Source organism: Oryx dammah, unplaced genomic scaffold, assembly GCF_014754425.2.
Source record: "Oryx dammah isolate SB20612 unplaced genomic scaffold, SCBI_Odam_1.1 HiC_scaffold_29, whole genome shotgun sequence".
NCBI classification, from domain to species: Eukaryota; Metazoa; Chordata; class Mammalia; order Artiodactyla; family Bovidae; genus Oryx; species Oryx dammah.
Window position 1 is genome coordinate 54,111,306 of NW_024070213.1, and position 25,995 is coordinate 54,137,300.

At 36.5% G+C, this 25,995-nt stretch overlaps 1 protein-coding gene across 2 annotated transcripts in view; it reads right to left on the minus strand.

The window, feature by feature from the left end:
- Positions 1-8,284: 8,284 nt before the first annotated feature.
- The window catches only part of SCYL2 (SCY1 like pseudokinase 2), a 53,342-nt gene continuing 35,631 nt past the window's right edge, over positions 8,285-25,995 (minus strand). The window contains exons 11-18 of one of the 2 annotated variants that reach the window (XM_040234910.1): positions 22,761-22,874; positions 21,653-21,785; positions 17,669-17,787; positions 16,055-16,155; positions 14,098-14,164; positions 13,866-13,958; positions 12,745-12,864; positions 8,285-11,492 (exon numbers count right to left, since the gene is read on the minus strand). In XM_040234910.1, coding sequence (XP_040090844.1) covers positions 10,848-11,492; positions 12,745-12,864; positions 13,866-13,958; positions 14,098-14,164; positions 16,055-16,155; positions 17,669-17,787; positions 21,653-21,785; positions 22,761-22,874 — 1,392 coding nt within the window. In that variant the 3' untranslated portion in view covers positions 8,285-10,847. Of the gene's footprint in view, positions 11,493-12,744; positions 12,865-13,865; positions 13,962-14,097; positions 14,165-16,054; positions 16,156-17,668; positions 17,788-21,652; positions 21,786-22,760; positions 22,875-25,995 lie in introns of both variants that reach the window. The other variant, XM_040234909.1, reaches the window with a different exon arrangement.

Genomic DNA, 25,995 nt, shown 5'->3' on the forward strand with positions numbered 1-25,995 from the left:
TTTTGTTGAGTCACTCAGTCCTGTCCCACTCAGCGACGTCATGGACTGCAGCACACCAGACTTCCCTACCCTTCACTATTTCCTGGAGTTTGCTCAAACACATGACCATTGGGAACAATGATCTCATTCTACGGTCAATGCTTTCTCATTTCAAGTCATTGCTGACTTGAATTTCCTGATCTCATTTCATTCTCACAACGGAGAATGAAAAATTAGAAATGGCAAAGTAGAATGACCAAACAGTTATTATCTCCGGGTAACACCAGACTGGTTCCAAATAGGAAAAGGAGTACGGCAAGGCTGTATATTGTCACCCTGCTTATTTAACTTCTATGCAGAGTACACCATGAGAAACTCTGGGCTGGAAGAAGCACAAGCTGGAATCAAGATTGCCAGGGGAAATATCAATAATCTCAGATATGCAGATGATACCACCCTTATGGCAGAAAGTAAAGAACTAAAGAGCCTCTTGATGAAAGTGAAAGAGGAGAGTGAAAAAGTTGGCTTAAAGCTCGACATTCAGAAAATGAAGATCATGGCATCCAGTCCCATCACTTCATGGGAAACAGATGGGAAAACAGTGGAAACAGTGGCTGACTTTATTTTTGGGGGCTCCAAAATCACTGCAGATGGTGACTGCAGCCATGAAATTAAAAGACGCTTACTCCTTGGAAGGAAAGTTATGATCAACTTAGACAGCATATTCAAAAGCAGAGACATTACTTTGCCAACAAATGTCTGTCTAGTCAAGGCTATGGTTTTTCCAGTGGTCATGTATGGATGTGAGAGTTGGACTATAAAGAAAGCTGAGCGCAGAAGAATTGATGCTTTTGAACTGTGGTGTTGGAGAAGACTTGAGAGTCCCTTGGACTGCAAGGAGATCCAACCAGTCCATCCTAAAGGAGATCAGTCCTGTGTGTTCACTGGAAGGACTGATGTTGAAGCGGAAACTCCAATACTTTGGCCACCTGATGCGAAGAACTGACTCATTGGAAAAGACTCTGATGCTGGGAAAGATTGAGGGCAGGAGGAGAAGGGGATGACAGAGGATGAGATGGTTGGATGGCATCACCAACTCAATGGACATGGGTTTGGGTGGACTCCGAGAGTTGGTGATGGACAGGGAGGCCTGGTGTGCTGCGGTTAATGGGGTCGCAAAGAGTGGGATACAACTGAGCTGAAACTGAGACCTATCAGGAAACTGAGGCGCAAACTCAAGAAGTTACATAGTCACATAGTTTTTGGTTACAAAGTTTTTTGGTGGAGCCAGTATTGAAACCAGTTGATTACAAATGCACTCATTTTATTATACAACACTGTTTCCAGTCCACAGTAAAGCACTGTTAGTGTCATTACATTCCAGTTCACTGTGAGCTGGGTACTGGAATTCAATTCATTTGTCTCTATATTCCTAGTAGGAACATAATTTTATGTCATTATTAAATAAATGTCTCTAAAATTCTTTGCAAACATAAGCCTGCATACATGGAATAGAAGCATATCAAGTTCTATTTTCAGTTCATCAATGTAACTGCTTAAATATTTTCCCCCAATTAATGAAAATTTAAATTTTTCCCAATTAATGGAAAGAATTTCCCCAATTTTTCCTATTAGTGAAATCTTTAAAGTCAAATAATCAAAATACAGAAATACAGGATGTCTTTACACAGCATGAAATGATTTTAGTATTTTGCATTTTTCATAAAAGAATTTATATAAATTTCTTTTATTTATGAAATACTTTAACTTCATTATTCACTGTTCCTTTGAGTTTATATCTACCTAGAGAAATAGGTTGGGCAGACCATTCTACTTTACTGTTGAAACCAACAGTCATGGAGAAGGCAAGTGATGTATTCAGTTCTTTTGTAGTTTGGAGCAGAATTGAAGATGAACTCATACCCATCTACTTATCTGCTGGCTGTCGTTAGCTGCCTTTAACAAATTATTAACCCTTCTATCTTGGAGAATCCCATTCCCATATCCCCTGGCACAAGACACTCAGTAATTTTTGAGTCTGTTCTCTTGCTATAGGCCCTGCTCTCCTCCAGGGGCTCTTCCTGACCCAGGGATATAAGCTGCGTCTTTGGGCTTCCCTTGTGGCTCATCTGGTAAAAGAATCCACCTGCAAGGCGGGAGACCCGAGTTTGATCCCTAGATTGGGAAGATCCCCTGGAGAAGGGAATGGCAAACCACTCCAGTATTCTTGCCTGGAGAATTCCATAAACTGTGTAGCCCACGGTGTCACAAACAGTTGGACATGACTGAGCAGCTTTCACTTTCTTTCTATAAAGATTATTTATTTTTCTTTAATGTGTTACTTCCTATTATATATTGGTATATATTGGCTTAGACAGTCTGAAATCCCTGCATCCAAGTAATGGGAAATACTGGTTCATTTCATCCAGTATCATTACAGTATGGGAAATATGTTCCAGTTTTGCTTTACATACCATGAAAACTGACTTAGAAAAGATTCAAGGATATCTTAGACGTTGTCCAAGATAGAACATGGAAAATTTGATAATAAATGCATTTGCATAATAATAAAAATGAAACCTGAAAATGTGAGAGGAAGTCAAGATCAGAGAGCATATTTTGGAGGATTTTTCACCACCTTAAGTTTTCTTGAAAGCACAAATGAAATCCAGTGTCCAGTTAACTTCAAAACACAAAGTGAAGAACAGGATTCATGTATCTAGGGCATTATGAATTACAATGGAACAAGCCTACACACCTTCAACAAGTATTTCCTGTGAGGTCCTATCCTCCTCATAGATTCAATTATGTAGGCTAGACATCAATCTGTCCCAGTGAGTGTTCAAATCTGTACCTGGAAAATAGTCAATGTCATGGACCATTATTTGGAAGACAGTGACATCTTCTGGTAGTTTATAGACTAAATTCAATTACGCCAGTCTTTTACCCCAGAAACCATCCAGTTTATTTTTTGGTTGTGCACCTTATGGGATCTTTGTTCCCTCACCAGGGATTGAACTCAGACCCCTGACGGTGAAAGCACCAAGTTCTAACCACTGGACTAACAGGGAATTCCCCAGTCACTGTTTTAAAGCAGATTTATCTATTCAGGGCTTCCCTGGTAGCTCAGACAGTAAAGCATCTGCCTACAATGCGGGAGACCCGGGTTTAATCCCTGGGTTGGGAAGATCCCCTGGAGAAGGAAATGGCAAGCCACTCTTGCCTGGAAAATCCCATGGACCGAGGAGCCTGGTAGGCTACAGTCCATGGAATCACAAAGAGTTGGACACGACTGAGCAACTTCACCTTCACCTATCTATTCAGTATATCTTTATTAAACTCACAAGTGTGGATTCTTAAATTTCTGAAATGTTCAATGAAGCATAAATATTAATTTAGAAAATAATAATATATCTCACTTATTTTACTCTCTGAGTTGGTGTTATCTGTGGCTTATTCAGCCAGCTTTAATTCCACTTTTCCTCGTGATCGAGTCATTTGACCAGACCTGCCTTAATTCAAGCAATTCTCATATAACTCAGAATTCAAAAGGGCCTTAGGAGTTACCTGCTATAATCCTCTCCCTCATATGTCGTTTAATTTGGGAAAATGTAATTCATAAGTAATCACTTGATAGCATCAAAAACAGTTTTATTTAAAAGACTGCCCGCAAGGTTGAGCTCAGGCCCCTTCTCCTCTGAAGAAGCCTTCCTCACTCCCCCAATCCAGGCTGGCTGTCCCTCTTTTAAGAGTTGTCACAGAATATATAGTATGTCCCCTACAGTAGCAACCTTCAAGTTGTGAACTTTCAAGGATGCAAAACAGGTGTTCACATGTTTGGTGTACATTGTCACATGCATGCATCCTCTACAAGTGGCTGTGCTTTTGTGTACTTTATAGTACTGCCTAGAGTGCAGTAGTATGACCTTTATTTCAAGACCAGGATGTCCGGAAGCCAGTGTAAAAGCAGTGGTGACGTAGCTGGTACTTCTGTACTATAAATTTTAATTAAAAATTTTTTTTAATGTATTATTTGTGTGAAAAGTATTATAAACCTATTACAGAACAGCACTACATAGTTAATTGTTAGCTGGATACCTAGGCTTGGACTATGAACAAATTTGACTTGACAAATGTGCTTTTGGAATGGAACTTGTTTGTATGTAGGGGACTTACTGTGTACCACACTGTCCTGTAACTGTCAACTTACTCAGCTACCTTTACAACCACAGTGCAAAATTCTTAATGACAAGGCCTATATCTCATTATGGGTTTCCCTGGTGGCTCAGTGGTAAAGAATCCATCCGCCCGCCAATGCAGGAGACAGAGGTTTGATCCTTCAGTCGGGAAGACCCCTGGAGGAGGAAATGGCAACCCAGTCCAGGATTCTTGCCTGGGAAATCCCATGGATGGAGAGGCCTGGTGGGCTACAGTTCATGCAAGTCAGAGACGACTTAGCGACCAAACAACATCTCATTACTACTTGTGTCCCAAGAACCTCACAGCCTATAACCTATTTTTGGCTTATATCCTGAAGAATAAATATATTCAAATATTGCTTGGTGAAGTATCTGTTGTTCATTATTTTAGAGGCTTATGTCCATCATAAACAATGTGGGGGTATCTACTGAACACTTACAGTATGTCAGGGGCCTTGTCGGACACTTCATATACATTGACTTCATTTAATCCTAAGAAGCCTATAAGACTTGATCCTCATTTTATAGCTGAGAAAACTTATCCCAGTGAGTTAGTGAAAGAGACAAGATTCATTCACTCCACATCTTTATTTATACTCTACCTTGTTTCAAAATAAGAATTTCCAAGAACATACTACAAAACTTTTTTTAAATAGAATTCAGAGCAAAGGAGCAGTAAGAATTTAAAAAATCAGATAAAGCCAGAAGGTAAGTACTGAACAATGCATACCATTAACATCCTATGGACTTGCTACAGGTGGACTGCAAATTTGGCTTAACTTCACATCTGTTAATATGTGACTTGTTCCGTTAGCCAGAGACTTTAAAAGATAGTTGCTTAGAAGCACATTTACTCCTAACTGAAACCTCAAGTTTCTCCTGTGGATTCTCAAAGCTATTGTATGTCAGAGTGACCCAGTGTCATCCTTGGCAAAGCTTCACAATACAGGCTAAATGGAAATTGATGTGTGGCTAATACAAGGCAAGTTGGGGACAAAGGTCTCCACAGTGAGTTTAATTTCATTTGGAATTTCTAAGGAAATGGATGAATTATTCAGCGTTTAGCCTCCTCCATAAAGCTTTCTCAAGAATGAGATTGTGAATGTTGGGCAATAAAGGTTATCTGACAAGTATCTGGGTAGAGAGATCATTACTGACTAAGCACAGGTCCATATGAACAGGGCTTCCCAGGTGGCTCAGTCGTCAAAGAATCCACCTGCTAATGCAGCAGACACAAGAGATTCGGGTTTGATCCCTGGGTTGGGAATATCTGCTAGAGGAGAAATGACAACCCACTCCAGTATGCTTGCCTGGGGAATCCCTTGGACAGAGAAGCCTGGCAGGCTACAGTTCATGGGTTCACAGTCAAACACAACTTAGCGACTGAGCGCGCACACACACACACCATATGATCAGTAGAGCTGGAGGTAGAAATACCAACTCCTTCTGACACTGGAGCAGTTTAATGAGGATCCCACTTCAGTGAAAGGCCTTTCCATCTCTTCTCAAAAGCAATCTTAAGAGCACCCAGTTAGAGACAAGATTTTCTCAAAAACTGTTTTGGATCTGTTCCAACTGAACAACTATGTGAAGAATCACATTCTGCCTGCAGAGTATGAATACTATAATTTTAGCCTGGAATTAAAAAATATATATATGCCCCCGCCGAGTCCCAACTTTATCTGGCTCCAAAGTACTCCTAATGTGCCCATGGACATGGCCCATATTTGACTTTGATCACATTTAGAATGACTGGCAGAAACCCAGAAGGGGCCTGTATGAATGTTGATTCCTACATTCAAACTTGGGACATTAGACTCTCAATCTCATTTACTTTTATATGAAAGCCAAACACAGGTTTTCGTCACAACCGAGGCCACCACAAAGACTGTATGTCTAAAAAACAGGAGGGAAAAAAAAGGTGGAACTGTATCAAATAGGTATAGAGTAGGTAAATCATATTTCCACTCACGGCACATTTCAAAAGCATGTTAAGAAAGTTTTAATATAGGCTATGTATATACAATTCCCTATAGCTTTTGTTACCACTAGTACATATCCTGTGGCCCCATTTTCAAATGGCTTAACAGATTGAGGGGTCTTATCAGTGAAGGTGAGGATAGGAGACAAAAGCAGACATTTAAACAGGGAAATTTTAATGAAATCATTGTTAATTAGTAGAAAGTGGCTATTTTAAGAGTTTAAAAAAAAGAACTCTTGAGTTCAAAAGTAGAAGTGGCAAAAAAAGGAACTACCTCTAGGCTGGGGAAAAGGAAAAAGAATTAAGGAACAAAAGACTAGGAAAGGCTTTCCTCCCCACTCCGACCATTCAAGCTGAGCACTCAAGCTGAGCCTAGGACTTCTTCAGTGAAGGCGTGGCTTCCACAGGAACATTCAGCAACCACCCCCGCCCCCACCTCCGGTAGTGAAGCAATTGCCAGAGGGCCAGAGTGGGAGACAGTTGCTTGAGGGAGGGGCTGAAAGCAGCCCACTGGAGCAACTCCAAAGTGGGACATGTGACTAAGGCACAGCTGGGGCTCTTCTGCTGGGGCTGCTGGGTTCCTGTGGTGACTACAAATGGAGAACAGGAATCCAGAAGGGACTTCATGCTGCTATTGCTTTGCAGCGCCACTTTAGGACAGGACCCTCATCAACGAAGCCTAACATTCTGCAAAGCTGGCAAAGGGAGACACGTTTATAGGGTCCAGTATCACAAAGCAGGGTAGAGAAGGATGGATTTGGAGCTGGGAGTTGATATCAACAGTAAGGTGATAATTGCTATAGTTCACTCTTTTGTCTTCTTACCTTCCATGTACTAACACAGGCACTACTAGTGACACGTGGTTACTAAGTACTCAAAATGTGACTAACCTGAATTGAGATGTCCTAAGTGTAAATATACACTGCCTCTCAAGACGAGGTACAAAAAAAGAATATATCATTTAATTTTCTATCGATTAAAATATTAAATTTTCTATCAATTCATGTTGAAAAGGTATTTTGGCTCTATTAAGTTAAACAAAATATATTACAATTAATTTCATCTATTTTTACTTTTTAATGTAGTTACTAGGAAATTTTACTTTACTTATGTGTTCTGCATTCCACAGAGTTAAATCCTCTCTGTGAGGCTGGAGCAGCTTGGCTGCTTTGGATAAAGCTTTCTATCAGTAATACCTGTGTGTGTGCTGTGCTCAGCTGTTTCCAACTCTTTGTGACCCCATGGACTATAGCCTGCCAGGCTCCTCTGTCCATGGGAGTATCCTAGCAAGAATACTGGAATGGGTTGCCATTTCCTCCACCATCAATAATATCTAACAAGCTCTAGTATGGTAAAATGGCTTTTTCCACCATACTGCTTCCTCCTCAACCAAAACTGTATGCTTTAATTTATTATTAATACATGTCTGGGTACTGCAAGCACTGCTGACCTGGCTCCCCCAACCATTCTCATCACAATTCAGAGAAAAAGCCCAAAGGTTGATTTTGAGCATTTCTATTCTATCACCTCCATTTTCCACTGCAACACCAATTTTTCCAACATAAATATATTTATGATACCAAGTAAGTCCTGAACACATAACACTCACCATATTTAACCATGTTGACAAAAGCAACTCCAGAATTCATATAATAAAGGATATAAAGGATGCCACTATGATAAAAAGCACTGGACTGCAGAATAGCAAAAAAAAGAAAATCTAGCCTTTATTTCTGGCCCTAACCTTCTTGGGTTAGGCCATGTAAATCTCTGATCCTCTGCTCCTACACCTGCTTGGAGAAAGAGAGCAATGAATTATTTCAGTTTTACCCAAACGACATAATCAAATCCTTTTAGGGATCATAACCAGATTTTTAAAAATTAATTAGGATAGAATAATAATAATATACTATATGTGTTAAAGGTTTTATGAAACTTTTGTTTCAGATATAAATCTCATATACTGAGTTTGTAATATAAGATATATTTCTTATTGTCACAGTAATAGTTTGAGAGCCAGCCACATAATCTCTTAAAATCCTATACTGTTTGAATTCATATAATTTGTTCTGTTCTAAAATTATTTCAAGACCAGTGAATAACAAAGCATGAAATTACAACTTAATATAGAAAGTTTTATAAAAGCTGAAATTTATTTGGTGCATACTCTGTGCTTGCTATCAGGTACTTTCACATATACCTTTTCCTTTAATATGTAAAAGCAACCATGTGAGGTATTTTACAGGTTGAAAAAAATAGCAAAAACCTATGTCCTTAACTTATTCACATGAAAGGTTATATGTGTCCCCAAATAAAAATAAAATTAAACAAACAAACCCCAACCAAGTACACAGTCTATTTCCATTTCCTTTTATGCATCCTCCAAATACACCACACACTTTAGCATTAGGAGAATAAAGAACCAATTCAAATAAAGGGAATCTTTCTTATAATTTTTGGAGACAGGTGCTTTTTAACTACCAATTTTCTGCTCTATGCACAGGGGACTTAAATGCTGTCGATATCTGAAATAATTTTAAGGTAATTCAATACTTCGAAAATTTTGTTCACATAGAAATACAAGCCTAAAAACAGCACTATTTTTAGAGGCAATTTCACAACAGAAAAAGGCAATGGTAACAGTTCAAGTGAGAGAAATGACTTAAACAAAATACCTTCAAGAAAGGAGGAAAAATGTATAGAAAATTTTCTAAAAATATAGCACCATTACCTCAATGAATGAACAAATTTCAAGATGTGGAAATTACCTAACAATCACAAATATTTCTCAAATAATCTGTTTTTATATTTAGACTTTCAAATTATATAGTTATAGTAAATTTTCTTATTAGGAGTTCAACACTGACAAAGTTATTTTACAAAATAAAAAGCAACTTCCTAAAGAACAGTGACTACTGAATTGTTACTAAGAAAAATTCTTCAACATTATGCAATTTTATTCCTTATGTAAACTTTTCTCAAGATAGATATTATGTTACAAATAAGACACAATCTGGTATGAATGCATTTGCCAAAAACATTTGATCTCCCTAGTGCTTTTCATTTCTTGGTAAGTTTCTTCAGCATTCCTGAGTCTTTTCCTAAAACCATGTAAAAGTACCACTTGAAGAAAAACCAGACATAAAGCTGACTTTTTATTTTTTTAAATACCTCCTTACTAAATGCTGCCAGCAATATTATCAAATTATATCTCATAATTAAGTAGTATATGTTCAATGTGAGGATATATATTTTTTCAATGAATAAATGTAGTGTCAGCACAGTAAAGTTCATAGGATTTATTTTAAATGATTGCTGGTTTCTGATAATTAAAATCCACAAGTCTATGGCAGCAGTTACAATATAATACATTATAGTTCTCTGAAAGATCAGTTTAAAGTTATAATGATGGAATACAACTTAACAGAATACAAATGACATCTATGGCATAAGACTCCACAGTTGACTGATGAGCTAATCAAAGAAAAACATCAGAGAAAGGCCTTGAAAAAGAAAGCATGTTTCCTGTTAGAAGAATTTATCCTTTTTTTTCCTAAAAATGGCTAATTATGAACATAGAATGTTTGAATGAAAGACCCTAAAATTCTGAGAAAAGAACTAAACTTCAGATGCATTAAGTGATGAGGTCAGACTTAAGCTGAAAATTGCAGCCAGAAGATGCAAGTGCTCATTTTTAGAGAAGTAAAGTTTATTACATTTGAAACAATACAGCAGAAATCTCAAAAGTTTACTCATTAAATATAGTTTAATTCTTACAAATCTCCTTTTGGAAATGCAATTCATATATGCTGCAACCTCTGAAGTTTCAATTCAAAATGAAGCATGAAGGCAGCAATCAGGAAAAAGCACAGAGACGGCTTTGTCAAATACCTGTACAAATCAGTACATACCTCTTCTGTCTGTGACAAAGGAGGAAAAAAAGTGACTCTAAACATATCCAAGTAAACGGAGAAAAATACATTACTACTTGAGGCAGATCATGCTAAAAATAATTTACAATGATCAGTTTGCATTTATGACAGTTAATAATGCCTTTAGTTTGAACCAATGAAATTAAGGTTAAATTAAATTTTGCCGTAGTTTCTCAGTCTTTTGTACTAAACATTAGTTCATCTGAGAATAAGATTGGAAAAGCAAATGACCTGATCCTTTTCATTATGCATTATCATTTTTTCAGTTGTGCTAAATGCAAACAAATCAATACAGCATCAAGATTTTTCACATATTTAAAATGAAGACTAATGACTTGTGAAGGCAGACTGTGTACCATGTAGTATTTAACAGATGAAACTTGCAATTACCATCAACTCAACTTTTAAAATAACACCAAGATATACAAGCCAAAATAAACATTTGACTTAAAAATTCTGCTATTCAAGATACTCAGGTGTCTTTTTTTTCTCATTGAGATTGATATGGGTTGGGTCTTTTAAAAACCTGAAGAGGAGTTGGTAAGAGGAAAAAAAATCCTCAATGCTTTAAAAACCTCAACTGTTAGGAGTCCATACAACTACTATGCTGGCACGAAAACAGTTTTGTTTTTTTTTTCCTATCACAGGACCACTCTCCCATAGAAGTACTTCTTCCAAGCCAGCTATATAAAGATGTAAATCAGCTTACCCATGATTAAAACTGAAGTAATCCTTTAAAAATAAGAGCATGACACCTCACCCAAAAAGATCTTTTAAATCATTGCTAGCTGAACTGCTACTGGTCATAGTGGTTGGTGGCTGTGCAAAGTTCTGTGGGTTAAAGAAAGGATTAGCCTGCATTCCAAAGGCAGATTGTCCCATCACGTTCACCTGTGTTCCCATTACTGAACTGCCCATACCTGGAGACCCTTGAGGAGGTACAAACTGATTAAGCCACTGATTTGGTTTCTGTTGTGATAACTGGTTCATGCTAACTTTGGGTTTCTGAGGGCCAAAGAGATTATTAAGAGCAGACATATCTGTGGGTCTTTGCTGAGTCTGCTTTCCACCTGCAGGAGGAACGCTCACAGCACTGAAGTTTGGCAAGGTGGAAGGTGTTCCCAGTGCCATCTTGGTCACTCCAGGTGTGCTTGGACTACTGAAGAAGTTCTGGTTTGTATTAACTGGCATGTTGAATCCTGAAGTCTGAAAGCCCATGTTAGCATTTAGGCCATTTGTTAAATTTCTCTTTGTATTGTCAATTGGTGTAGAAAACATCATGCCAAGGCCCGTGGAAGGAACAGAAGTGAAGGAACTTGAAGCAGAAATTTTAGGAGTGCTAACAGAAAGACTGGTCAAAGATGACATGTTATCCATCAACGTGTCTGTCAGGTCCTTAGTCTGAAAAATACAAGGAAATTACTTTATTCCAAATTACTTTAAAATTAGTAAAACACTTGATAAATGTTATTATAAAGGACAAGTTAAAATTAAGCTTGTCTACGTTGAGACAGCAAACTACACAGTTCATAGGCCAAACCCAGTTTGCCACATATTTAAGGCTCTTTAAAGATGAACATTTGCAACAATTTGATGACAGGGAACAAAACCCTGAACTCCAATTAAATGAAATGTTGTCTCCCCCATTGTGCCTCTACCAAAAAGCAGAAGTGCATTTTTCTCATTAGATCTGTACTATAGAAAAAGATGTTCTTGCTGTTTAGTCGCTAAGTTGTGTGCCTCTTTTGCGACCCCCCGGCCTGTAGCCTGCCAGGCTCTGTGGGATTTCTCAGGCAAGAACACTGGAGCGGGTTGCATTTCCTTCTCCATGGGATCTTCCCAACACAGGGATAGAACCTGGGTCTCCTGCATGGGCAGGCGGATTCTTTATCAGTGAGCAACCAGGGAAGTCCCACAGAAAGGATACTTCATTATTTTTGTATTTTCACTTTCATCACAATTGTGTGGAAATTTAGTTTTCTAAATTTCTTTATTCTTATATAAGTACATACAAAATACTTTATTTTGCCTCTTGGCCCAGAAAGATTTTTCCCAGAGGAAAAAGTTTAATGTTTAGGAGACAACAACAACAACAACAAAAATTTTAAGAAAGCTTTTAAGATAAAGTTATTTCTGAAACCAGTAAGAGTGTAAAGTTTCTCCAAGCAGAGAACTTAATCACTGTTCTAAAACCAGCACCTAAATCAGTGCCTAGAACACAGAAGGAAATAAATACTGGTCAAGACATATAGGTAAGAATCCCTAAATCAAGTTATAAACATGACTATAACAAAAAAGCCAAAAAATGAAAATTATTTCTTGCTCAAAAATACATAAATGCATGAACATAATATTCCTGATCAATTCAAAGTGAGCAGAGTTGAATCAGTATCACAGACCTAGTATTTTTAAAGAACTGTCCCATTAATCTAGCTTCTTCTATATTGGTAACAAGTACTATCACAAAACATGGTACATTTGGCAGGTTATTGAGGAGGTGCTGGAAAATCCTTTATGCCCATACTTCTTAGAAATTACATATTAAAGTATTTTTTGAAATACATTTTCATAAAACACTAGTAGGTAGACTAGGTTCTATACTACCTTACTCCTTAAGAGTAGTATAATTACACACAAAAAAATGAACTCTGACCTGCTTGACTGGTGCAATAGGTGTGTGAACTTGAGGTTTAAGAGGCTGCTGGCTTTTCAACTTCTGGGCCTGCTCCTGTTCTTTTGCTAATTTTTGTTTTTCTTCAAGTGTAAGTGATGCCTTAAAACAAAACAACAGCAAAAAAAAGTTAACTGACAACTTTCATAATTTCACTTGTAAAGCAGAACATTGCCTTTTTGTCTGTTTGACAATACCATTTGACAATACTTGACAATACCAAGTAGTTTACGAACTACTGTGTTGGTGACTGCCGCAGCAGTATAACTAAAGTCAGTTATACTTTAGGTTTGTGGGTTTTCTATTTGGTTTTTTTCCTTTTTTAATATATACCTTTCATTTATTTTTTTCTTTAATTTGAGGATAATTGCTTTATAATGTTGTATTCATTTCTGCTGTACAACATGACTTAGCTATAAAATTGGGAGATTCTTGTTCAACTGTTTTCTTCTTACTCCAAAAAATATTTTAAGAACTCATCAGAAGTTAAGTAAGAACTAAACAACTTAAAAAAAAATGAACAAACAATATTTTTGAGACTAACGTCTGCATCAAATTCAGCGTCTTTTTTCTTAGATCTGCTTTGCCAACCTTTAAGCCCACAGTATGTCCTCGTACAATTTAGTAAACCACAGTGTCTTGGTTCTACACATACAGGTACTCACACACGTTGAATGAACAGAAGAAAACTGCCCTTAGCGAAACTCAAAGTTGATATATTTTCTATATTGGATGCTAACCAATATTTCAGCTGGAAACTACAGTTTTATAGTTTATTATTCAAAATCAGGAGCAGAGAAGAGACACTGTAAAATTTATCAAGGGATGTGACTGGCAAAGTACAACAGAAAGGATAAGAAGTCAGGCAACCTAGAAACATTACCAATGTGGGAGAATGAATAAAAAAGGAAGTTAAAAATATTAAGCATGTTTATTCTCAACATGGGTTAGGTCATGACCCACTGATAACTTTTAAATTTCATAAAGATAACTAAAGAATGTTCCTATTAAGCTAAATAGTATTTCTCAACAAAAAAAATCAATGGTTTATAGAAGTCATATAATATAAATATGAATGTCAAAAGAACAGTAAAGAAACTCACTCTTTTTTGTTTGTTCTGTAACCCATCCTCTTTATTTTCTGATTCACCACCAGTCAGAAGGTCTGCTCCAATGTTGTTAAAGACTTTGTCAATCTGCTGAAACAGAAAAAAAATCAACCAGCTGAACAATGTGCAAAACTTTACTACTTAAAGATCAGAAGCTTCTGAAATGGAGTGCACTGCCAAGCACTTTTTCCTCCCTAGAATTAGAATGATCTAAATATCTTCTTACCTGAGACCCAACATTTGTAACTTTTGTCTCCTCAGAAGCATTCATTTGATTTCCTATATCCAAAGATCTGTAAGAAAGAGCTGAGTTATGACAAAGCTATAAAAAGAAATGTTTTTAAAATACTTGTCCTAAAAATAGTTCACCTACATAGAAGTTATTACTACCTAAACAAACTGCAACTTCGTTAAGGAGAGTCATAATCTTTTTCATTATTTACTACTATTAGTGTCTGCTTGCCCCTACAAGTAACATTTGTATACAAGTTTTCTTAAAAAAACTAAACATTTGAGATTTACTGGAGAATTTACTCAGGGTGTCATAAAATCATGCAAGGACAGTTCTTACCATATGAGAGTTCAGAGCTCACTGAGAGACAAGATACAATATGGGAAGTTAACATGATTAAGTTTAGAATCTATGATTCTAACAATAAATTCTATAATCACTGAATCAAAGATGTGGGCAAGATCTATGCCTTGAAAAACAGGTAACATTTATTTAGATAGAAAGAAAAAAAAGAGAAGGTTCATTTACACCTCAAGTATAAATACTAGATAGAAAATTTCTCTGTTGTAATTTTTAAAGATTTTCAGGGTTCCTATGCTAACATAGTCAAATCATTAATAGCATACATATATATACACATATATACATGTATGTATAGACATATATGCAGAAGGCAATGGCACCCCACTCCAGTACTCTTGCCTGGAAAATCCCATGGACGGAGGAGCCTGGTAGACTGCAGTCCATGGGGTCGCTAAGAGTCGGACACGACTGAGCGACTTCACTTTCATTTTTCACTTTCATGCATTGGAGAAGGAAATGGCAACCCACTCCAGTGTTGCCTGGAGAATCTCAAGGACAACGGAGCCTGGTGGGCTGCCGTGTATGGGGTCGCACAGAGTCGGACACGACTGAAGCGACTTAGCAGCAGCACAGATGTATGTATCTCACAGGATATTTAGCATATACAAATGGCTATTTCATGTCATTCTACACCTTGTGTACTTACTTCCATAAAGCCTTTACCTTACACTGGAACAAGACCAAAAAAGCTTCTTTTGGAGGATCTGGCTCGTGACTAGTATCAACTTTACTGATTTTCAGATGTCTTTGGCTCAGGGTTAAACATTAATGGGCATTCTAAACTTATGTCTTTTTCTTTGGAGCAAAGAATATAGTGAAGATTTGATCACAAAAACTGGCATTTTCTGTTGAATAATTTTCATCCTTCCCCTCATCCTTTGTATACTAATATTTTGCAGATAATTTAGAAAATCCTCTCTATAAGACACACACAAAAAAGAGGTGGATGCTGTGGTACTACATATGGAATGAATTCTCTGTAAATGTTTCAAAGTTTAGATAAAAGAGAAAAGGATAAATCAAAACACAAGGATTTCAAAGATTTGAAAAAAAAACTTTTAAGTGGTGCTCTTGGTGATCAGAACCCTGACTTTACAACACTGGTGGCTAATATGACAAGAGATTTTTCTCAGAAACAGAATTTTCTTTATGTAGAGAAAACATTAAGATTATATCATGTTATGCTTTTGTATTTGGAAATAACATCAGATTTTCAACAACATTCTATTTAAACTCAGTTTAACTTAATCTGCTGGAAAATTTTTACACGCTTTCAGTTCAGTTCAGTCGCTCAGTCGTGTCCGACTCTGCAACCCTGTGAATTGCAGCACGCCAGGCCTCCCTGTCCATCACCATCTCCGGGAGTTCACCCAAACTCATGTCCATCGAGTCGGTGATGCCATCCAGCCATCTCATCCTCTGTCATCCCCTTCTCCTCCTGCCCCCAATCCCTCCCAGAATCAGGGTCTTTTCCATATAGTCAAATTGAAATCCTTCAAATTTTCTCATCTATATTCTAGGAAATCAACCATGACATAACTTTAATGTCACTCCTGGACCATGTGCAATTCATATTCAACCTACTTACTTCTGCTGTTCTTGCATTATATGAAGTTGCTCCAGTTTAGTCTTATGTTCTGACTCCAATCTATTAAGCATCTCTTTTATGACGGAAATGAAAGAATTGAACTGGTATAATAAGAAATTGATAGGATGTTTCAAGTTAGCAACAAAGTAATAGAATAAAAAAATTCCACAAGTTATTCATAATATTCTCTATTTTTACCAGAATATGACCCATAGGTCTGATGACACAAGAATAGATTACACATATTTTAGCTCAGAATATCATAGCAAGCTTTTATAGTATCTTTGTACAGTGGTGATATTTTAAGTTCCAGAAAACATGTCTCAATAAGTTTTATATTCTGAGCTGTCTAACAGCTATTACTCAGCAGTCTTAAATAAATTCAACTCCACCAGTTATTATACATTGATGTTTTTTAGACTAATCCAAAACTGACCACCTAATATGTGCATAACTGAACACAATCTGTTTGCATGTGTGCGTGCCTGCTAAGTCACTTCAGTCATGTCCGACTCTTTGCAACTCCACAGACTGCACCTCGCCAGCTCCTCTGTCCATGGAATTCTATAGGCAAAAATACGGCAGTGTGTTCCCATGCCCTCCTTCAGGGCACCTTCCCAACCTAGGGATTAAACCCACATCTCTTGTATCTCCTGCTTGGCAAACGGGTTCTTTACCATTAGCACCACCTGGGAAGCCCACAATCTGTTTAATAATGCATAAAGAAAATCACTCTTTATTAGATCATTATAAAAATGACGTTTGGCTAAAATAAACCTTGTTTTCTAAAAAGCTAGTAGAAATATTAAATATACATAATCTAACTTTCAAATAATTAAAATTTATAAGAATACCCAACTCAATCTCAAAACATAGTTCAAGTTTTAGTTAAAATTTAGTTAATTCTTATGGTACTTCAGAAACAATTTATTTCAGTAATACCACATATTACAGGAAGACTCTAGAAACTTTCTTCCCTCTGCAAATCCAGTAGTCATATACAAATGTGAGAGTTGAACAATAAAGAAAGCTGAGAGCCAAAGAATTGATGTTTTTGAACTGTGGTGTTGGAAGAGACTCTTGAGAGTCCCGTGGACTGCAAGGAGATCCAACTAGTCCATCCTAAAGGAAATCAGTCCTGAATACTCACTGGAAGGGCTGATGTTGAAGCTGAAACTCCAATACCTTGGCCACCTGATGGAAAGAACTGACTCATTGGAAAAGACTCTGATGCTGGGAAAGATTGAGGGCAGGAGGAGAAGGGGATGACAGAGGATGAGATGGTTGGATGGCATCACCAACGCAATGGACATGGGTTTGGGTGGACTCCGAGAGTTGGTGATGGACAGGGAGGCCTGGCGTGCTGCAGTTCATGGGGTCACAAAGAGTTGGACATGACTGAGCGACTTAACTGACTGACTGAACAAGGCTTTCAATAATCCCTCTTTCTAACTCACCCACTCCTTACTTTGAATATAAAAAGCACTTTCTTCATATACCTCTTCAACATATTTTTCCTTGTTTTATCAATGTTTATATGTAATATATTTATACATTCAATGCCGAGAAAAGAGTAAGCTGAATAAATTGAATAAAGCACAAAAATATTCCTACCTGATTGAGATTAAGGTTGTTTTCAATACTCAGGGGAATCAGATGAGGCAATACTTTTCCAGCCAGCTGCTCTTTGGTGATTCCCAACTTCTTATGGGTAAATGTACATTTGTAAATACCTGATTTAAAAAAAAGAATAAATGTTGTAATTCAATACAAAATTAATAGAAATCAGAAAAACAATGTATCTATATAAAAGCTCTTGATAATCAGTATAGTTACAAATTTTTCCTTATAAATGCTTTGAAGAAGAATGTTCTTACATATGTATCAGAATGATTTCAGCTTTACTGTCGGTTTAGATTTAACATACCATGACACACTTATCCCATATTCTTTGGCTTAAAATAGTGTAACTGTAAAAGCCTGTATTTTTTTGGTAGATATACCCATCTGAATGTAGAATTCCAAAGCATAGCAAGGAGAGATAAGAAAGCCTTCCTAAGTGAACAATGCAAAGAAACAGAGGAAAACAATAGAATGGGAAAGACTAGAGCTCTCTTCAAGAAAATTAGAGATACCAAGGCAACATTTCATGCAAAGACGGGCACAATAAAGGACAGAAATGATATGGACCTAACAGAAGCAGAAGATATTAAGAAGAGGTGAAAAGAATACATAGAAGAACTATACAAAAGACCTTAATGACCCAGTAACCACAATGGTGTGATCACTCACCTAAAGCCAGACATCTTAAGAGTGCGAAGCCAAGTGGGCCTTTGGAAGCATTACTGCAAACAAAGCTAGTGGAGGTGTTGGAATTCCAGCTGAGCTATTTCAAATCCTATAAGACGAGGCTGTGAAAGTGCTGCACTCAATATGCCAGCAAATTTGGAAAGCTCAGTGGTGGCCACAGGGCTGGAAAAGGTCAGTTTTCATTCCAATCCCAAAGAATGTTCAAACTACCACACCAATGCACTCATTTCACAGGCTAGCAAAGTAACGCTCAGAATTCTCCAAGCCAGGCTTCAAAAGTACGTGAACCGAGAACTTCCAGATGTTCAAGCTAGATTTAGAAAAGGGAGAGGAACCAGAGATCAAGCTGCCAACATCCACTGGATCACAGAAAAAGCAAGAGAATTCCAGAAAAAATACTTCTGCTTCACTAACTATGCTAAAGCCTTTGACTGTGCGGATCACAATAAACTGTGGAAAATTCTTCAAGAGAATACCAGACCACCTTACCTGCCTCCTGAGAAATCTGCATGCAGGTCAAGAAGCAACAGTCAGAACTGGACATGGAACAACAGACCAGTTCAAGATTGGGAAAAGAGTATATCAAGGCTGTATATTGTTACCCTGCTCATTTAACTTCTATGCAGAGTACAATCACATGAAATGGCAGGCTGGATGAAGTACAAGCTGGGATCAAGACTGCCAGGAGAAATATCAATAAACTCTGCTAGGCAGATGAGACCACCCTATGGCAGAAAGTGAAGAAGAACTAAAGAACCTCTTGATGAAGGTGAAAGAGAGAGTGAAAAAGCTGGCTTAAAACTCAACATTCAAAAAATGAAGATCACAGCATCTGGTCCCATAATTTCATGGCAAATAGACAGGGAAACAATAGAAACAGTGACAGACTGTATTTTGGGGGGCTTCAAAATCACTGCAGATGGTGACTGCAGCCATGAAATTAAAAGAAACTTGCTCCTTGGAAGAAAAGCTGTGACAAACCTACACGGCGTATTAAAAAGCAGAGACATTACTTTGTCAACAAAGGTCCATTTAGTCAAAGCTATGGTTTTTCCTGTAGTCACGTATGGATGTGAGAGTTGGACATAAAGAAGGCTGAGCACTGAAGAACTGATGCTTTTGAACTGTGATGTTGGAAAAGACTCTTGAGAATCTCTTGGAGAGCAAGAAGATCAAACTAGTCAGTCCTAAAGGAAATAAATCCTGAATATTCATTGGAAGGACTGATGCTGAAGCTGAAGCTCCAATACTTTGGCCACCTAACACGAAGAGCTGCCTCATTAGAAAAGACCCTGATGCTGGGAAAGATTGAAGGCAAGAGGAGAAGGGGACAACAGAGGATGAGATGGTTGGATGTTGTCATCAACTCAATGGACATGAGGTTGAGCAAGGCCCGGGAGATGGTGAAGGATAGGGAGCCTGGTGTGCTGCAGTCCATGGGCCGCAAAGAGTCAGACACAACTGAGCGAGACTGAACAACAACAATGCTAATATCAGGAAAAGCCTATTCGAATCAGGTATAGTTCTTACAGTGTAGCAGTAAGGCTACAGAAATGTCTCTGTATTCTGAACACAACTAAATGTATATTTCATACTACTCACTCAAACTTAAAAGTGTCTACGCATAGGTCCTATACCTTTATTCACTTCAACCAATCAGACTCAACATTTCTGAACTTTAATAATTTAACTCCACACAATCCTTCCTTGTTGTCTTACATATTTACTCAACTTTCAAGACCCTGCTGTTATACCTATTTCACAAAGTCTTCATTTGGTAAACTGAGCACATTTGCTCCTCAATCTCTTAATGCTTTCATGGCATCAGAGTTTTGTATATAAGCTAAAGCTAGAGAACACACTGCCTCCTATTATTCTCCAATGAATGCACACTTCACTTATATATTCAAAGAACTCTGTATGCCCACTAAATGCTTGTTTGCAGAGCACTATGCTCATTACTTTCCCTTCAGTTGGTCTCACTGAACTCTCACAAAACTCCTTTAATGATATTATTTTACCCTTATGTGATAGATAAAGAAACTTTTCAAAGTCAGTCCAGGAACTGGCACAACCAGAACTGGGGTTAGGGCTCTTTTCATTGTGTCAGACTCCTTGTGAAGAAGACTAATTTCCTTGAGCTCAAAAGTTTCATAACATATCACAAAATTTCTATGTCCACAGAGGTCCACAACAGATTACTTACCATTCCTATAAATATTTACTGAGGATATTCTATAAATCAGGTGCTATAGTAGGTATTTAAGATACATGGCTGAATAACATAGATTTTCTTCAAAATTAACACAGAACTTCAAGTTTAGTAACTTGTTAATGTTTATGTAACTCTACAGCTAATAGTATAGCAGACCCCAGCATTTCCAGATTGGACTTCAACTATTTATAAACAATTTCAGAGCTTTTTTAATAGAGTGATTTATAACTAGCATGCTGACAACTAGAAGGTGCTATAAGGCTCATAATGCTTTATCAACACTTAGCATTGAAATATATATGCTCATATTTTGTTGTTGTTGCTTAGTTGATAAGTTGTCTCCAACTCTTTTGTGACTCCATGGGCTGTAACCCACCAGATTCCTCTCTCCATGGGATTTCCCAGGCAAGAATACTGGAGTGGGTTGCCATTTCCTTCTCCAGGGAATCTTTTCAACCCAGGGATTGAACCCATGTCTCCTGCATTGATAGGTAGGTTCTTTACTAGTGGGCCACCACGGAAGCCCTGTGTTCATATTTAAACATATCTAAATTAAGAGCCAACTCTACCACTTTTTAGCTGTATAATCTTGAATAACTTACTTCACTTAGCTAAACTTCATGGCCTTATTGTAAAACAGAAATAAAAGTACCAAATCTCATTAGATTTTAGAGAGGACAAAATAAGATAATGCAGAAAAGACTTAGCAGAGTGCCTCTTATAAATCAGTTAACAAATAAATATTAGGTATTACTATTATGATTGGTATCAGCATTTCAAGTAGCTTTGTTTGCCTCTCTTATTTAGTATCATTTTTTAGAGGGAAAACTACACGCTATTTGTGAAGCTGGGATTCCCAAATGTTTTTATCCCTTTGTAAATGTCAGGTACTACCACTTTTGCTAAAATTAACAAGAGAGAAAAGTTACATCATGACATTTACACTATCATTCTTCAGTTACTGAATGCTATATACATGAAAAGAGAGCAAAACGGTTTTACAGACTGAGAAGTTCACTTGCATGATTATAAAAGAGTAAAGTAGCATCAAATGACATTAAGTTTTCAGCTACCTAAAATTCCCATGAGGACCGCAGGTTCCTTGGATGGAATTTGTTGTAAGAAGGGTAGAATATCATCAAGTACAAACCATTTATCCAAGTATTCCAAAATCTTTCCTAGGCACACTAATGAATTTACACGTACCTATTAAAAGAGGTAAACTGAATTAGTCATTTAAAGTCTTCACAATCTAGACCAAAGTATTTTAAGCATGGGTCTAATCTTCATATAAGTATATGTTAAAATCTCAAAAATGAAAGAAAAGTTAAAAGCTCTCATCCTTTATTAATATAGAAAATTCACATATTTATAAATTCCTCTGATTTGTTTCAGAAAATTGATGATTGCTTTACCAGGATACTAAGTAGCTAAAGGCAAAGAATGATTTTACTTTCATGTTATTTTAAATAAAGTAATTAGGATTTGAGAAGCTTTACTATATATTTGCTTGCTAAGAATATTTTCTTGAGGTCATTTGAACTATAAAAAGGACTATATTCTCCCACCAAATAATTCATTTTACTGGGCCTCTAGTATATTTCTCTAATTCATGTTTAAGTCATTCTTAAATATTTTAACAATATGTGAAAATTCTATCTGCCATACCTGAAGTTTTATATTTTTTAATATATTTTTAATATAGTCACTAAAACCTGGTATTTAGGAGCTCTTTTATCAAAATTTTATCTATAGTCTCTTGACTATTTTGATAAACAATTCACACCCTACTTTCTTTGCTAGAGTTTTTTAAGATAGAATACTTTGAATCAGGATCATAATATTAATAAAATTATTTTTTTTAAGTAAACTAAGAAAAGCAGAAAACAATTTAGGTGGTTAAAAAAAATAAATTGTGGCTTAAAGTGAAAGAGGATTAAGAAAAAAATTACTTGAATTTTCTACTGAAGTACTAGCAGACAGAGTAATGTCAGGGATGGAATACTATAAAATAATATATCTGGGCAAACTACAGCTATTGCTCACTTTCACTGTACTATTTATAGGCTACTTAGAGCCAAGATGAAACATATGAACAAACTATAAAAAGATTACTAAACAATAAGAAAATTACTAAGCCAATGAAAAGTGAGAGACAAATAAAAATATGTAATTACTTACAGCAAGGGAAGATGTTTGCAGACATGCATTTTTAATTCTTGGTATCAGAGCATTTTTCATGGATGGGTAGTCTATAAGATTCGCAAAGGTTGGAATGATGTTTAGACAGAGTTCCTATTAATAAAATAAATTGGATCAATCTCAGAGAAACATATTAAAAAGCATTTTGTATTTGCATGGTTAATACTGTCACATAGTTTGAAATAAACTCTTACCTATCATTTGATCCTTTCAAAAGCTATTTGAAAGAAAAATACTTATTATCGATTTTCTACTTTACAGCCTGAGAAAACAGGCTCAGAAGACCTCACTCAAATTCATGCTAGGTCACACAACTAGCACATATACCAAAATTTCCTGATAACATTCCTAATTTCTTTCTCTGAAAACACAATTCTTCATTTAATTTTAAAAACAGGAACATCTTTAAAAAAGAAAGTAACATCTAAATTTTGCTCTCTCTCATGAGAGAAAAATCAAATATTATACCAATTCATGTAAAACTATTCCTCTTAAATAATGAATTTCTTAGCTGTTACAATATCCATATCATGGAATATAATACAAACATTTTAAAATACATGTTCAAAGGTTGTTTAATAATATTGAGGATAAATGTAATAAGACACTATTATATCATTCCAATTTTTAAAACATGTATCTGTCTACAGACTTAGGAAAAAGAACAGGAAGGATATATCTGGAAATGTTAACTGAACTGTGGGCACCTCTAAGAGAGGATTTAAATTTTCTTTATATTGATATTTTCAAGTATTTCTAAAATCTGAAACTAAAGCGAATATAACGGATAGAAACAGGAAAAGTCGTTTAAAACATTCTTGCTAACTAATGCTATGCCACAGTGTAAATGACTGGAACTGGGAACAGAGAGTATAACAGAGGGAAGGAAGGAAGATGGAGGATTGTATGAGATAAGAAAAAGAACAGGAAATGGCTTGAGAAAAAACTGGCTGGAGAACCCACATCTCAGATACCTTATAAGGCAGAATGATTCTTATAGAAAAGCACAAAAGAGATTACTGAAGAAAATGGAGGTATAAACGTGTATCAGAGGAGGAGTTATTGATGATATCTGGCAAACAAAGATATACTTATTTGTAGTTAGCAGACAGAAATGAATTAATCACTAAGAATCTGATATCAGAATTTTGGCAAATATTTTATCTACTTAAACTTATTCCTAGATTTCCAAAAGGCAGACAGAAAGAAAAGAGTTAATATTAATATCCATTTAGAAGTATTATAATTAAGCAGGTGACATAATTTGAAGAAATACAACCTACATTTAAGGGACAGTTGGTAGAGGAGAATGAGCAAGGCTGAGCAGTCAGTGAGACACTGTGCTCCTGTTACCAGAGGGGAACAGTAAAGTTCAGTCTTTAATTCATCTGAGACAGACTGGACTGAACATGCCATATATGCACTATGTCATACAATCTAGGAGCAGGTTATAAAGAGGCAAAGTCTAAATCACTTAGCTAAAGGAGGGGAGAGCTCTCTCTATACAAGGAGACCTAAGAACAGAGGACTGAAAAAATAAAACAAAAGGAAGTCCAATTAGCATGTTTGCAGTAACTTCTGCCTTTTACATTCTATTTTCTCTACAATTGGTGGTAGGGAGAGGAGAATGAACACAAGCACTCCATGTAATTTTTAAGGTAAATAATTTTTAAAACTGGTTCTCATTTATCAATGCCTCTAATGATCCTAACTTTTCTAAACCATCTTTTAATTTTCCAAATGTTTTTCTAAACTCTCTCTAGCCTCTTAAATGTTCATAGTTCCAATCAAACTTCACTTTAAAAATACCACTCCAAAAATGAATTTCACGAGTTACTTCCTAGCCTTCTTACTTGCATGAGGCGTGAGGAAAAAAGATTTTTGTTTCATGCTCTTGCTCTCTCTCCCAAAGCTTAGACAGTTTTTAACTTTTATCAGACTCTTACCAAGCAATGCTGATACTAGTTAATTGGACTGGTGACTAAACACTTCTAGTGAAATGACATCAGAAATGCTGGTTTCTAAAACTTGGCAAAGTTGCAAAAGTCCATTTGAATTATATATTAATTATTTTAGTAAAATACTGGATGATAACTTATTTGCTGACCTAACCCCCTTATGAAGAAAAGACTTCCTTGGTGGCTCAGACAGTAAAGCGTCTGCCTACAATGTGGGAAAGCCAGGTTCGATCCCTGGTTGGGGAAGATCCTCTGGAGAAGGAAATGGCAACCCACGCCAGTATTCTTGCCTGGAAAATCCCATGGATGGAGGAGCCTGGTAGACTACAGTCCACAGGGTCGCAAAGAGTAGGACACAACTGAGCAACTTCACTTCACTTCATTTTATGAAGAAAAATGACTTACACATCACTTTACCCTCCCTTTTCTCCCTAATCTCGCTGAATATATAATCAGGTTGGCTACACAGGGCCTGTGGGAATGTTTCAAGCTATAATTCACAATTCCTTTGGAAAGTGCCAAAAAGTAACAGTAAGTATACCTTTCCCAATCATTCCATGTCATTTGGACAAAGGAAGGAAGAAATGATGTTATAAGGAAAAATTTTAAATTCAACTTCACAACTTTGAGTAATATAGAAGACCTCAGATAAAGACTGAAGTGAATCAAAAGAGTGACCATATATGTATGGTATTAGGTTCACATTTGAAAAAAAAAAGCTTGGTCATCAACTTATAAAAACTAAACTTCTATGCTTTTCTTTACTAGAATCTCTACACTGGCAAAGAGAGTATACACTTTTAAATATGAAACCTTTATGCAATCAGATGTTCTTCCCACAGTAGGGGGGAAAAAAGCTCAAACTAAATTATACTTTTAATAGCAATCCAAACTTTTTTTTCCAGATATTCCATAGAACCAAAATTTTAGTAGCAAAGAACTAAAAGTATGGCAAAGTATGCGATGAACCAGAAGTTTGGCAAAGTATGCAATGTTTTAAAGCACTTCTGTGACATGAATGCATGACTTTTCATGCATTAGGGATGCTCACACTAAATTATTATCTGCTTTTCTACCTACCTGCTATACAAATTAACTTCAATTCAAAAGCAACAACATTTCTGAATAGAAGACTGAGTTACCAAGCATGAAAAAAACTTTGAGTATGGGGAGTACCTGCTTAATGCTTTCTTAAGAAAAAGGCACATGCATGTTTGTCATTTTCATTCATACGTTAATTACTCATTTAGGAAGAA